We start from the raw sequence: 15,472 nt of genomic DNA, 5'->3' as shown, positions 1-15,472 counted from the left end.
GCTCTTTGTCTCTTTCTTAGGTGGAAACTGTGGGATGTTTTTATAATATTGGACAGAATTAGTTAAGTTCTACATTGTAGAAATTCATGGTATGAAAAGTAAGGCATGATGTATATGGGAGATAAACGTACCAAAGACGAAGTTATCAAAATGTGAAGCTTTAAAGGCTCCTTAAGTTCCATATGTATTTTATTTAATACATTTTTTAACAAACTACATTCTGACTACTTCTCATTGCTTTACTTTACCCCTTAATTACAATTTTTAATCTTATTTGTCCTAAGCAACCATATGTAGATCACATTACAGCCAGCTGATTAGTTTTGCAAAAATACAAGGAACATCATAACTGTGTTTACCATTTGCCAGAAGTTAATGTATGTCCGAGCAAACAGGAAAATAATAAAGTAACCATCTGGTAACATCTCTTTTAAGAGCCCTGTTATAACAATACAGAGACTTTGGTCTAGTGTGAATTCTGCCACTTTTTACCTCGGGAAGGTCACTTGACCTCTTGGAAGCTCTACTCTTCGTCTGTACAACGGAAATATTAAGACTGTGCCCCTGTTTATCTCAGAAATATTGAAAGCATCAAATGCAACAACCATATGGAAGCACACTGAACATGTAAAGTACTACAAAAAATTATAGATGATTTGGTGTATGTTTTTGGTTTCAATACTGAGATAAAAACAACCAGATCTGTGCGTATGACTTTTTAAAAACCCAGAATAATACTAAAATTTTGTTCAACTCAACATAAACTATTTTTAATAGGTTATTGTTTGTTGTTATTTCAAGAGGCTCATGAATGATGGAGAATAGGAAGCACTCCTTTACATATCATTTGTTCTTTGGCTAGGGCTACAGGTTAAAGCATTTCCCAAGCTGGAAGGCTTTTGCTCTTCTAGAATCCCAGATCTGCACCCAGTTTTGAAATTAAGAACACTTAACACAAACCACTTTGAATGGTGTAGTGGATAAGAATATGAACTTTGAGCCAGCCTAGAAGAGCTGAATTCCAGCTCTTCTGTTAATACTTACCAGCAAGATTACCAGCTGACTAATCTTGGGCAAGTTATTCAACCTCTCTGGCCACAATTCCTAGTTAATAAAATGGATATAATCATGTTTTACCAACCTCATAAGATTGCGGTGAAGATTAAATCATTTCAATCATTGCCTTGCAAATAATTGCAATACACGTCTTCATTATTCTGCTGTGCTCCTTTTCCTTTGCTTTCCTGATACCCCAGTGCTTGGCATTCCCATGATGTACACATGGCACTTCTATAGTGTGATAAATAAGTACACAAGTAGCTAAGTCAGTCAGGTGAGTGAGATCTTAAGGTCCATCTTAACTAGTTTTACTGGTGAAGAAACTCAAGTCTAGAGAAGTCAGGTGTGAGCCAGACTGGAATTCAGGCTTCTGATTGAGCCACGTGCTTTCTGCATGGCCATGGTTGTACAAAACCACAGCACATAAAAAAAAAAAAAAAAAAAAGGTAACTCTAGTGAAAGGGACAGCTCAGACCAAAGAGGTTTAAAATATTTAAACTTCTTTCCTTTTTTGAGACAAGACAGGCTAGAGTGCAGTGCAGCCTCCACCTCCCAGGGTCAAGCGATTCCCACACTTCAGCCTCCCAAGTATCTGGGATTACAGGCATGTGCCACCATGCCCAGCTAATTGTTTTTTGTGGGTGTTTGTTTGTTTGTTTGTTGAGATAGAGTCTCGCTCTGTCACCCAGGCTGGAGTGCAGTGGTGCGATCTCGGCTCACTGCAACCTCTGCCTCCCATGTTCAAGCAATTCTCCTGCCTCAGTCTCCTGAGTAGCTAGGACTACAGGCATATGCCACCCGGCCCAGCTAATTTTTTGTATGTTTAGTAGAGATGGGGTTTCACCGTGTCAGCCAGGATGATCTCCATCTCCCGACCTCATGATCCGCCTGCCTCGACCTCCCAAAGTGCTAAGATTATAGGCCTGAGCCACTGTACCTAGCCTTGTGTGTATTTTTAGTAGAGATGGATTTTGCCATGTTGGCCAGGCTGGTCTCGAACTCCTGGCCTCAAGTGATCTGCCCTCCTCAGCCTCCCAAAGTGCTGTGATTACAGATGTGAGCCACTGTGCCTGGCCTATATTTCCTTAATATTAAATATAAACCCTAATTATTGAATTGTGTGTATTTACACTAATAAAGTTTCACTGAACATACTGGCACACAACTTTCTTTATTTTTAGTTATCTTTTATATCTGATTGCAAGAGAAATATTTTCCCTGCAAAGTGGTCCTCAGAAAAGAGAGAGTTGCTATTTATTTCAGTTCAAAGTCTTCTAAAGAAGCGTTCTTAATTACTACTTTTATCTTGAACAATAAAATAACATTTACAAAAGACATAGTAGCCTGCAGTGACCTTAATCAATGTAATTTGAGTTTATAGAAGTCACCTGTTGGAATTGATAAGCCAAGTAGGGGAGGATATGGAAAATAAATTTAACGTAAGTTTGATTATTAATCCCATGAAGGGACCTCTCAATTCCAAGTATTGGATATTTAAAGATTACTTTAAAAGCAATGTAGTAATAGAGGATCCCAGACATACACCTACAGGATCAATGAAAAACAACCAAGCCATTGTTAAACATCGCTTGGTGGCTTTGAGTAAAACTTCCAGTGTCTGTTTAATGTGTCATAGAAGTATTTGAATTTAAGGAGACTACCTTTTAACTCAAGAAACCTTATAAGAATTTCATGGACAGTGCCCTCATTTGTGGAGAGAATTAACCTCGTGTTAAGTAGTTATGTGTTCATTTTAGCTGAAGAGCGACAGAGTTAGGTATAGGCACATTTCAGACCTTCTCGTGGTGTGTTATTTGAATTTTTTGGTGCCATAGTGGTTTTCTTTTTAACCAATTTAATACTGGACTGCTTTTTTCTCCAGCCTTGAGTTTGTAACTGAAAAAAAAAAAACAATAAAAGTAATAATTTTAAAACATTGGCCAGCAAATTAGAAAAAGATTATCTCAATGTAATACACTCCCTAGGTTAAAAGAAATGATTATTGGTCTCTTTGCACTGTTATATATACCATCAGCTTTTCCTCGTTAGCATGGATAACCTAGGAGTTGAGATTGGATTTATTCTGGGGCTGCTGGCAAATGGTTATTTGAGTTTCATAATTACTGTAGGCCTTCAGCTAATTCGCTGAAGTTGTAAAACAATAGCCTTTGTCACTTAAACTCTTAGAAGTAAAACTCTAAGTAACTAAGAGCCTACGTGTACCAATGAATTTGTACTACATGTACCAATACATGTATCAATGAATTTGTACTACATGTACCAATACATGTACCAATACATGTATCAATGAATTGGTACTACATGTACCAGTGAAGGTTTTTTGGAAGTTTAACATAAGAAAGGTCCAACACTGTGCTGAAAATCCTGAGCCCTCCTCTTTCTTGTCTTCCATGGGCTGAAGATCACTCCTAGTGCAGTAGCGTTAAACTTCTCTGCCTCCTGCCTCTCCCTCAGTGTCCTTCTCCACACTAACAAAGCCACAGACTGCTGCCATCTAAAGCCGTTCCTAAGCAGCTGTTGAAAGGGTGTAAGGATTTTCTTACACTCTTCTGATACCTTCTTGAGTTTGGAGGGAGAAAATTGGGCTCATCACCCCACAGTGCCTGTTTATGTTGTGGTAACCACTGTTTACATGAAAGAAGGTCAGCAAACCTTGTTGATTCTTCATGGATGGCCTATGGAATAAAAATTCCAAGTTTCTTCCCTTGGTTTCTGATAGGGACTGCTGGAAAGACTTAAGGAAAATACAGTTCTGATCCCTTCAGTACATTTGAGTGTTCTGCACATGCAGGACCCAGTCATCTTTGTGTAAAGAAAGAATGGGGATGGCACAGTTGGTCAGCTGTTGAAGGAATCCACACTCCCTCTGCCCATCTCGACTCCCACACTCCTTCAAGAGTTCTGAGTCCAGTGCCTTCATTATCAGTACAAATGAAGCAGTTATATTACATGTCTTGTACAGAAGAGGAGGCAATATAAACCAGATTGATATGATATTGAAGAAATAGAAAAAATGCTGTGAGTAAACCTAGTTATGTAATTTGTATTAGGGAGTAGATACGGTACTGTTTTTAATAGAGTAGGTTTGCTTTTAGTCTTTTTCTTCTCCCCAGTATGGATAATATTTTTATTTAGAAAAAAACATAAATACAGAGAAATCCAGGAAATAATATAATATACCTATTTACCCACCACTGAGAATTCACAAATTGGAGTCTTTTAAAAATCATTGTTCATTTCAGGCCTTTTTAGAAAATAAATTATTAAAGTTCAGTTTCCTTTGAAACATCCCCTTGGTTCCTTTTTCCTTATCATCCCCTCCAAAGATAACCATCATCACGAATTTGTTGTGTATTCTTCCAGTTCTTGCTTTTATACCTTTATGACACATCCATCCATCCATCCATAATATTGATTTGTGCATGTTCTAAAATTTGTATAAGTGGTGGGGCGTGGTGGCTCACACCTGTAATCTCAACACTTTGGGAGGCCAAAGTGGGTGGATCACCTGAGGTCAGGAGTTTGAGACCAGCCTGACCAACATGATGAAACCCCATCTCTACTAAAAATACAAAAATTAGCCAGGTGTGGTGGCACGCACCTGTAATCCCAGCTACTCTGGAGGCTGAGGCAGGAGAATAGCTTGAACCCAGGAGGTGGAGGTTGAAGTGAGCCGAGATCGCGCCATTGCACTCCAGCCTGGGTGACAGAGTGAGACTTCGTCTCAAAAAAACAAAAAAGGAAATTTGTAGAAGTGTAGTCCTGTACATGTATTACTCTGTTTCTTCCCTCTGTCACTTGACATTATAATGGAAGGGTATACTATGTCTAGGTGTATTGTGATTGCTGATTTATTTGGACTTTTTATGTTTTCTATTCTTTGTTTTCCTTTGTTTTTTACTTTCCTGCTTTTTATTGGTAAATATGTTTTATTCCACCCCTCCTGATTTGGAAGTTTATAGATCCTATTTCTGTTCTTACATTTTTTAATGGTAACTTTAAATTTTATTTTAACAAAGTCTAAAATTAATCTGTATCTGTATCATCCTCCAGAACAAAACCAGGACCATAGTATCCTTTAACTTCTTATCTACCGACCCCACTTCTATCTTTCATGATTGTTTTTGTCTAAAGCTGTGCTATATGGTAGCCATTAGCTGCATGAGTTTATTAAACACTTAAGAATGAGGAGCTGAATTTGTTATTTAATTTTAATCAACTTAAGTTTAAAAACTGATATTAGAATCAGCGATTGGTAAATTATAAATGTTTGGAACAACCTGGGTAAAACTACTGTAAGTTTTATGAATTCTAAATACAGATTAGATGTTCCTGATAAAAATTTAGCATTTGAATAAAGATGTGTTCTAAGTACAAAACGAACACCAGATTTTAAAGATTTAGTACAAAAAAGTCTGTGAAATATCTCATTAATCTTTTTTTGCATTAATTACAGGGTGAAATAATAAAGTTTTAGATATAGTCAGTTAAATAAAATATTAAAATTAGTTTTACCTGTTTTTATGCTTTTTTAATGTGGCAATTAGAAAATCTAAAATTATATGTTGTATTTCTGTAGGAAAGAACTGCTGTAGAATTTCTGTTGAAACTTAAAAACACAATAGGTAATGTTGTTCACGATTAGTGGTTAATTAAATTTATTAGTATATTTTTTACATTTTTTTCTTACATAGTTTTCCTTCCTTCTAGATTTGTTTTTCTTATTACTAAATTTGATCCTTTAGTAATAGATTCTTGTTGAAAGAAATGCTTTGTTGGAAGTGAACTCTCTTTATGTTTGTATTCTGAAATGGCTTTATTTTGCCATCACTCTTGAATGATAGCTAGGTATAGAATTCTAGGTTGGCAGTTTTCCTCAACTCCTTGAATAGTACTCTATATTTTCATACATTTGTATTTGTTGTTGGAGAAGTAATTCTTTATAGGTAATCTGCCTTAACTGTGATAACTTTACAGATTTTCTCATTTTTCTTGATGCTTTGTAGTTTTATTACAATATGTCCTGTTGTATTATTTTGTTTGTTTTGTTTTGTTTTCAGTTTGTTCCTTGGTGTGAGTGTTCAATCTGGGGAGTCAAGACTTTACTTTGGGAAAATAGTCATTATGTCTTTGCCTTCCTACTGATACCTCTTTCTCTGCTTCTGAAATGCCTATTAGATAGTTGTGGAGCTTCTCAATTAACCACATCACCTAACCTCTCTTTTGTTCATCCTTTTGTTGTTCTTTGTTGCATTCTTAATTCCTCAGCAGTCTATGGCAGTTCCTACTGTGTCTGGTCTAGAGTTTATCCGTGTTTTGAGTTTTTTATTTCAATGAGCCTGCTTTTATTAGCTTCAGAATTTCTATTTTGTATGAATCAAAAACATTTTAATATAAAACATACATACATACGTAGTATCTAAATAAATATTATTTACATAATAATAAACCACCATCTAGCTTAAGAAATATAACTCTTACCAATGACTTTGTCTTTCCCAGTCAAATTACCCTCCCTTTCCTCAGCAAAAGGTAACCTCAGTCATGATTTTGCAGTTATCATTTGTTATGCTTTTCTTTATAGACTTTTCTTGTATTTGTATTTTCAAACTTTATTTAAAATCGTGCCATGACTTCCCTTTTTTGCCCAACGTTACGTTTGTGAGATTCATCTCTGTTGATGTGCACACCCGTAGTTCATTTGTGTTCACTGCTACATTTATTTGATTATATACCACAGTGTATATATCCTTCTGATGACATATATTTAGGTCATTTCTACTTTTTAATTAATTTTAGCTAAGTATATATTTTTTCAACATCCTTTTATTTTCATGCTTTCTATATCCTTGAGTTTTTGGTGTCTCTTTTAAGTATCATATTGTTGTATAAGTGTTAGTTACCTATATTGTTTATTATTTTTAAGTCTTAAAATCTAATTGAGCAAGCATTCCTTCCCTCCCCACTCCCCATTGTTTTCCTTTTTCGGGTGTGCCAGAAGGGATAAGAAACAAAGCCTAGGGCTGGTACAGGGTGAGAGCATACAGGAGTATCCTCACATAAGCAGCTTCCTTAAAAGGCATGAGAAACCAACAACAAAAAGTTAAAACATCTCTTGCAGACGTGGATACGTGCATGAGACCTTTTTATTTGACCATGATTTGGGCCCTCTTGACCATTCTTGGTTCAAACTGGATTAGTGTAAGCCTGTTGTGTCCTGGAGAGTGGGGCAAGAGCCCCCTTTGCCTTGGCAGTCCCTGCATCCCATCTAACTCTCCTCATCTTTCACATCCACCTGCCAGAAGGTTGAAGTACATCTGAGATCCCCTATATCCACCCCCAACCTTTTGTTTCCCTCCTTTCTATGTTTTTATTCTTCGCAATCCCTTGGCACAAAAAGCTTTGGGTTTCTGTTTTAATCCCTTAAAACCATGCTCTCTTCCTTCTTGTCTCCGGCCTGTGGCTTAGTGTTAATTGATGGAGAGGGTTATGTGATAAGACAGCTTATAATGGTAGGTCTTTCCAAAATAGTCTACCCGTTACTCTGTGCAACAAAAACAGATAACCAGTTTGCAGGGAATCTGGATGTAAGGAAATGTGCTCAACTTTAAGGCTCTGTTGAATATAGTTTCATACTGTATAATTTAGAAGACTAAAGATCTTTTTTATTGCATAACCTCTGTGTAACAATTTACAGTTTATGAAATGCTTTCTCCAGTATCTCACTTGATCATAAGCAGTACCCTTTGAGTTAGCTGTCATTATCATCTATCATTCATGGATGAAGGAGACTGAGCCACTGTGATCAAGTCACTGTCCCAGATCATACAGCTTCTAGGTATAGAGCCAAGATTCAAACCAGGTGTCTTGAGCCCACATCCTGCATTCATACCATTGTATCACACTGATCCCCGGTAAAGATTGATTGTTCCTGACTGCAGGTGTATTAAATGCTTGCTAACAGAAAGCCATTGTGGTAGATTGCCAGAGAAATGAGCTTTGCTAGCTCTTTACATCCAGAGCCTTATGTTCATTTGTCTGAAGGCATTCACATTTTCAGTGTACCTGCTTTTTTCATGCAGTGCCTTTCCAAGTTTCTCTTTTTTGAATAATTTGCATCCCATACAAACATTATTAGGTCGGTGTTTAGAGATTGAACTCCATCATATTGCCTGTCACTAATCCACTGCATAGAAAAATATGAAAATAATGTCATTAACATCAGTTTTTCTTATAATAGCTATGTACTGCTGCTTTAACTGCCTATCAATTATAGGTAGAGAGTACCCTAGACTGAAATCTACTGAGTGACCTGACAGGTCTGAATGAAAGCCCAGCACTCCTAGACAACCAAGGGTCTGTTGTGTGGCCAGAAGGGTTGAGTTTGTAGCCATGGAAGTGAGCAAAGACCAGTGGTCCACCTAGGAATTATCTTCATATGCTCAGACTAAGATTTTGCCATCTCTGCCACAACTGACTGATGAACACAAGATCTATAAACGAAATATTCCCGTGCAAGAGAGTGGGGTACAAAAAAGAGAAAACTGTTTCTTCATAATTGAGAAGGTTCCACGGAGGAGGGGAGATGGTTAATTTGGAAACAAGAGAGAAATCCATGACATGGGAGGTTCTGGAAAGAGGGCATATGATAGGCTCTGGGTAACGGGCAGCTCTAGGGAATAGAGAAAGGTCACTGGGTCCTTTGCCTTGAAGAAAAGCTTTTATCTTTCCTAAAGACTTTTATATATACTTAGGACCTTTGTTTTGCGTACATTTTTATGACCTAAGTTTTTGAATTTAGCCTTATTTTATGTGGACTTTTCATGTGTTTACATCACCTAACTTTTTAATTCCATTCACTGTTACATAAATATGTAAATAAGTAATAGTTTACTTAATCATTTCTCTATTATTTACTGATACATGAGTTGCTTCCACTTATTCCATATTAGAAATAGTACAAATAAAACCATATTTTTACAAAGAGTTTCTTTTTCTGAGTCCAGGTACCAAAATTGAAATTACTAGGTCATCATATTAGTCCTCTGTGTCTTTTTCATATTGCCAAGTTGTTCTTTGAAACGATTATATTAATTTACAGTGTCACTAGCCTCAAACAGTGGGTTTTATGATCTCTTGAATTTTGTTCTCATTTTATCAGATGAGGCATTACCACATAGCTGTTTTATTTTGCTGAGCCAAACATCGTGTCAAATGTCAGTTTGCTATTTGTATTTTTTTCTAACAGGAGCTCTATTCAGATCAGCAGCCTATTTGTGCCATAGAGACTGAGTATTCACTTTCTAACTTTATGTAGTTTAAAAATGTTAAATAGTCTAGTTTTCTAAGTAGTTTAGTTGTTTTAATATTATTTAATAACTCTTAGCCAATAAAAAATATTGGGACATGTGCAGTGTCCAATAAATCCAAAGTACATTTTACTTTAAAATATAAAGAAAATATAAGACATGTTTTTCCCATAGTATACACATCCTTTAAAGGAATCCGGTTTGAGCTGTTACAAGAGGAGGCAGGTGCTGCCCCAGGGGATGGATCAAAACCTGGAAATAAATCAGCTGGGGGTGGCACGTAGCCTGGCTGTCATGCCAAGGCTGGGAGTTTAGTAGAGATGCTGGAGTTGATAATGGAAAAATGGTAATCTATGATAAATTTGTCAGTTCATATCAAGAAATGGGCTAGAAATCAAGGCTAGGCAAGGATGGGATGAAAATGTGCTTTTGTGGTTGGCCTGGGCTTTACCAGCATCCTGCCCTTATCTTAAAGGAATGGAGTGACTAGAACAAGCAAATGGAACAAGAGGGTGGCTCCCAGGCATTCCTGCCACTGACCTCTGGCCCCTGTTCTTTAACTGGAATCATCAAAGATAAATGAACGTCGCTTAGGGTGAATGCACATTGAGAACAGGGAATCACATCGTTCTTTCACCATTTCTGCTTTAAAAGTCGAGCAGTTATGCAGCTGTCTACCGTGTGTGTGCATGCATGCACGTAGGTGTGTAAAAGACATACCCTGTTGTAATTTACTTTTTCTTTGCAAAAAAATCTGTTGGCTTGTCTTGTCCTGGGAATGAGATAACTTTTTAAAAACATTTTTCTAATGTGTGTTTTCCAATTTAAATACAATTCACTGAAATATTTTCTTTCTAGTCTCCAGAGAATACAGAGGGCAAAGATGGATCCAAAGTAACTAAACAGGAGGTAAGTATATCTTTGACATCCTATATTTAATTATTTACATTGAAATGTTTAATATTATTAGGATTGTCTGCATCTGAATGAAATGCGGACAATTGTATGAACAAAGTTTAATATGAATGATCAAGGTTGTTAAGACTACCTGAAACAGCGATAAGTGTCTATATGTAGTCTCGCTTGGCCTAGGTGTGTTTCAGTTGGGTATATTGATGAGGCGTTTTCCACTTACTGTGTTGTTTATGTTTCTACCTGTCAGCCCTGCTTTCTGTTAAAGCAGATACTGAGAATTCCTTCTGGGCAAAGAGTAAGATAATAGGTAAATTCATCAAGGAGAACAAAGTCTGCCTTTCACAGCAAGAAAATGAAAGACTGTTGATGTCATAAATTCTGTGCTCCAATGAGTGGATTATAAATCACTTTTTAGGTTCTGAATATTTTGCCTGAGAAGGATCATCTCTAAAATCAAAAACTATAGGCCGGGCGCAGTGGCTCACGCCTGTAATCCCAGCATTTTGGGAGGCCGAGGTGGGCGGATCACGAGGTCAGGAGATAGAGACCATCCTGGCTAACACGGTGAAACCCCATCTCTACTAAAAATATAAAAAGTTAGCCAGGCGTGGTGGTGGGCGCCTGTAGTCCCAGCTACTCGGGAGGCTGAGGCAGGAGAATGGCGTGAACCTGGGAGGTGGAGGTTGCAGTGAGCCGACATCACACCACTGCACTCCAGCCTGGGTGACAGAGCGAGAGAGACTCTAAAAAAAAAAAAAAAAAAAAAAAAAAAAAGAACTATGGAGGGATACACAATATGTCAAAATATTAAAGCTTTTTTTTAAATTGGGAACACTCAGGATATTGGGATAATTAATTAGGCAATGATTCAAAGATGTTTTGTTTTAAAATTCAGAAACCTCCAAAAGTCTAGAAACTTGGAAGAGATTCTTGGATTTGACCATCCACAGTTATTATTATGAACCTCTAAAAAAAGATGAGCTAAACAGTAGGAAAAGAGATATAACTTTGATGACAACCATTCCCTTTGCACAGGGCTTTAGAATAGGTGGAAAACTGCAGCTGTTACCCTTGAACTTATCAACTAAAAGGGGTCATGGGTGAGACAAAAACAATATCTAGTTACAGGTTCTTTGATTGGGTGATTCATAATGTGGTTAATAATTCAGAGGAGTTTATCTTGATACCAAAACCCCTGCACAAGATTTGTACAAGGAAATTCATTCTGCCAAGTGGAAAATCTTAAACAGAACCTATAAAGAAATAATTTAAAAGCAAAACAAAACAGTCTGTCCCCATCATCCATGTACCTAGCATTCACTGTTTGACAGAGTTTGGAATAATCATGAAGTTTGTTATCCAAAACAGAGTCATCACACACATGCAAGAACCAACCAAAAAATGATAAATGCTTGAATTTTCTTGGGAAATGGCAAAATGTGATTTTTAGAACAGTTGGCTAAGTATAACTAACCTTAATGTTTTTAAGATTTGGACACCAAAACAAAAGCATGTGGGTTTTTCCTTAGGGACTGGCATTTAAATTGATGTGTCAGTCAAAAAACCTAGAAACACCATGGCACCCAGTAATCTTTGATTGTCTTTCCAATTCCACTACACCAAAAGTAAATCAAGCTTGTGAGAATGTATATATAAAGGATATGTGTGTGGTTTTGCTTGTACAGCTGTCTTATACATATTATTTTATTTTATTTTATTTTTTGAGATAGCATCTCACTCTGTCATCCAGGCTGGAGTGGGTGAGGTGGCAAGATCATAGCTCACTGCAGTCTCGATCTCCCTGGCTCAAGTGATTCTCCCATCTCAGCCTCCAAGTGGCTGGGACTGTAGGTGCATGCTACCACACCTGGCTAATTTTTTTATTATGTTTTTATTTTTAATTGTTATTTTTATATTTTCTTTTATATTATTTCTATATATTTTATGTATTTTTTGTTGTTAATAAAAATGGTTTCTAGACAAGGCTCTACCTGTCATTTAAGCCAAGGCCAGATTAAAACTCATGATAATGTCTTCAGGACATCAACACAGTTATTTAAAAAGTGAAAAGGTCAGTTAGTTTGCTGATGGTTTCGGGTAAAAACTGTCAGTGTATTGATTGATTGATTTTTTTTTTCTTTCCCACTGGATTGACTGAATTTTCCAGTTATGTCATTGAGTATGCACCACCTTGACTTTAGTGAATAGATAACAGTTACTAAGGGGGATTCTCTTTTGAAAATCCTCTTCCACTGCCATATTAGAAGCATTGTGCAGAAGATAGTACTTCAGGGGACTTGGACAGTAAATAACCAAAATAATACATTATAGTCATTACAATCAACAGTTACAAACCCTTTTACATCCATTATTTTGTCTGGTCCATATAGTAACTCTAAAATGAGATGAAGGCAGATTATTCCTCAACAAAAATGTATAAGCACCTATAATGCGCCAAGCACTGTTCTAAGCTCTCCAGATCCCACAGTGAACAAAAGAAGCAAAAATCCCTGCTTTCATGGAGCTTCCTTGTAGTGGGAGAGAGAGTAAAATAAAATGATTGAATATTAGCTATGAAGAAAAACAAAGTAAGGAAGGAGAATAGTGAATGTCAGAGAAGTGCTATTTTTGAGGACAGATTGACAGATGTTATCCCTATTTTAACTAGAGCAAAGTTCTCAGAGAAACATGATTTTCCCTGGGTGTTAGAACTTGTAAATAGCAGAACCAGGAAAGATATCTGCATCTCCTGCTCCAAAATCTGCTATCCCTATGGCCCTTTTATGACAGTCCTAAAAATCTGGTAATCCAGTATCCATTTTTCTGTCTTGTCTATTCCCAACCAAGGCTCTGAGGTACAAACTTTTCTACTTCCCAGTTTTGAAAAAAAGGCAATTTCTTTTTAGGCATTTTTTTTTTTTTTTTTTTTAGAATTAAAAGCAACTTGACTTTTGGGTTTTGCTTGGAGGTACATGGTCAGGCTCAGGAGCAAAAACATCTCATAAAAATAAAAATACTCCCACATTCCAAAGGAATAGTCCATGTGTTTCAAGCAGTATCCAGCAAAGTGCAGTGATTCTATTGAATCTAGCTATCCCTGTGTACTTTGTCATTGGGAGATTAGACTTCTATGTTGCTTTTGCAACCAGGATATTAAAGTAGATTTCATGTCTTTCAGAATAGGCTTCACCAGAATTTTCTCCAACCTAAAGGATGATCATGCCTATGGGATGATGCCTATGGGATAATTCCATTGTGACCAGCACCTATATACCATAGTGGCAAACCCTCACATTTATCGTATCTGTTTGTCATATTTATCAATGATGACTTTTCATTCTAAAAGCCCTCCTTCCTTCCCTGAGAGCTAGTAAAATAATTGGATATTGGCAATTAAGGAAAACAAAGCAAGGAAGGGAAATAGCGAATGTCAGAGAAGTGCTGAGGAGCAGTCTCTGGACCACTTTTCCTGAGGATTCACAATTAAAAAAAAAAAAAACAAGAGAAATTCTTAATAGCTTTTTTTTCCCCTCGTAGTCCCACCCAACAATCTGAGTCTCAAATGAGTACTTCACATGTTAGTGTTTCAAAAAGGAAAAAATAGCAGTCTAATCTATTTCATATCCAATAAATATAGTCCAATAATTTACAGATTTTAAGGCTGTGAAAGCTGATAGAACTTTCCAGGAAGGTGTCCATACTTGTATGCATAATCAGTACTGCTGACTGAGTGAAAGGTTCATCTCAGCCTCCACTGTTTGCAGTGAAAACGAAAATCTCTTATGATAGCTACTGGAAAAGAAAATGTAAGAAAAGTCTTTTTTAATGGCATAGAAAGAAGAGCTGGGAAATTGTATGTAGCAAGTCATAAAATGATTTTATAATAGAAGATAGGATTTTTAGGTACTGGCTGGTTTAGACAGCTTAGGCTTTTTTTTTTTTTTTTTGCATTAATTTCCTAGGCTTTTTATTTTGGAACTCCTGTACTGGACCTGAATTTTTAAAAGGTATTAAGTCCTTTGGATCAGAACAGCTGTTAGTCCCGGTAGAGCAGTGCTTAGATTGGAATGTCTCTGGAAATCCCAAAGAGCTCTCTGGCATCACTTAGTCTATTCGGTATGTTCAGGTGTTCACATGGAGAGGAACAACAGTGTCGCAGCTGGGGAACTTTTCACATGATTTTGCCTCACTTCATGGAGATTTTATTCAAGACAACTAGATGGCAGATAGGGAGGCAGTTTTGAGTAATGGCTAACATGTTTGGCCCCTTTTCAGGCCCCAAACTAAAGAGTAACTGAGTAGTGGCTCTAGGACTTCTTCCCCTCCCTACAAGTTCACAGTTGCTGTATGTTTCTGGTGCTTACCCCTTCTGTTCATCTCAACACTTATTGAGGGCCCCTGCTACATATTGGAGCCATAGAAATATAAGAGAAGGTGGTCCTGTGCAAGGAAGTATGGAGACGTGTCAGATGAGGTGAACATGAGGCAAGACCAGCATGGTGCACATGAGTTGACATCAAGTGGAGAGGGAGTCAGATAAGGCTCTTTCACCTCTCTTTAGCATGGAGACTGTCACTTTCATCTTGGAAGGTATTGTTCTGCCTGCTGTAGTTTGTGAGACATGGATAGTCCTTGAGGCCACACTGAAGCTTCAAAGCTGAGCTCTGTTGGGTAATTGGAAGGTGCTCTTTGCTCCTCTATGCTCAGAAAGTACATTAAAAAAACACAAGATACCCTCTTATTGCCTGGTTTACTTGAAAATGTTGCCTTCAGTATACTTAATACAGTTAACCATGCTGGGAAAGGTATTGCAGGATTTGGATTCTGGTTCCCAGGGACTTATGGGTGCACTGTCAAGAATGCACCCTTGATAACCATAGCAGGCACTATGGTTCCTATGGAGAATCTGACACACACTCCTCCTGTACTAATTCACAGGGCTATGTGCTGAGTTGTACAAGCTTTTACTCTGTGCAGTGAGTGTATCCCACCCAATCACTTAACCTGCACAGCCTTTCATTCTCAGCACATTCTCCTAGCTGGCCTTAAGTCCAGCTCTGATCTTTCTTCGAGACTCCAGGGTTAAAAGTATTCATGGAGGCTCTGGCCCTTCATTTCCTTCTATAGTTTAAAGAAAAATGAGTTTAGCTTCTCTGGCTATTTTCAGC

At 37.3% G+C, this 15,472-nt stretch overlaps 1 protein-coding gene across 4 annotated transcripts in view; it reads left to right on the top strand.

The window, feature by feature from the left end:
* The window catches only part of HMGN3 (high mobility group nucleosomal binding domain 3), a 41,117-nt gene that overhangs the window by 17,101 nt on the left and 8,544 nt on the right, over positions 1–15,472 (top strand). For all 4 annotated transcript variants that reach the window (XM_003805818.7, XM_008975333.6, XM_008975327.6 and 1 more), the window contains exon 2: positions 10,248–10,298. In XM_003805818.7, coding sequence (XP_003805866.4) covers positions 10,248–10,298 — 51 coding nt within the window. The remainder of the gene's footprint in view (positions 1–10,247; positions 10,299–15,472) is intronic.

The sequence above is a fragment of the Pan paniscus genome, chromosome 5 (genome assembly GCF_029289425.2).
Source record: "Pan paniscus chromosome 5, NHGRI_mPanPan1-v2.0_pri, whole genome shotgun sequence".
NCBI lineage: Eukaryota > Metazoa > Chordata > Mammalia > Primates > Hominidae > Pan > Pan paniscus.
This window is presented reverse-complemented; position numbering and strand designations above follow the sequence as displayed.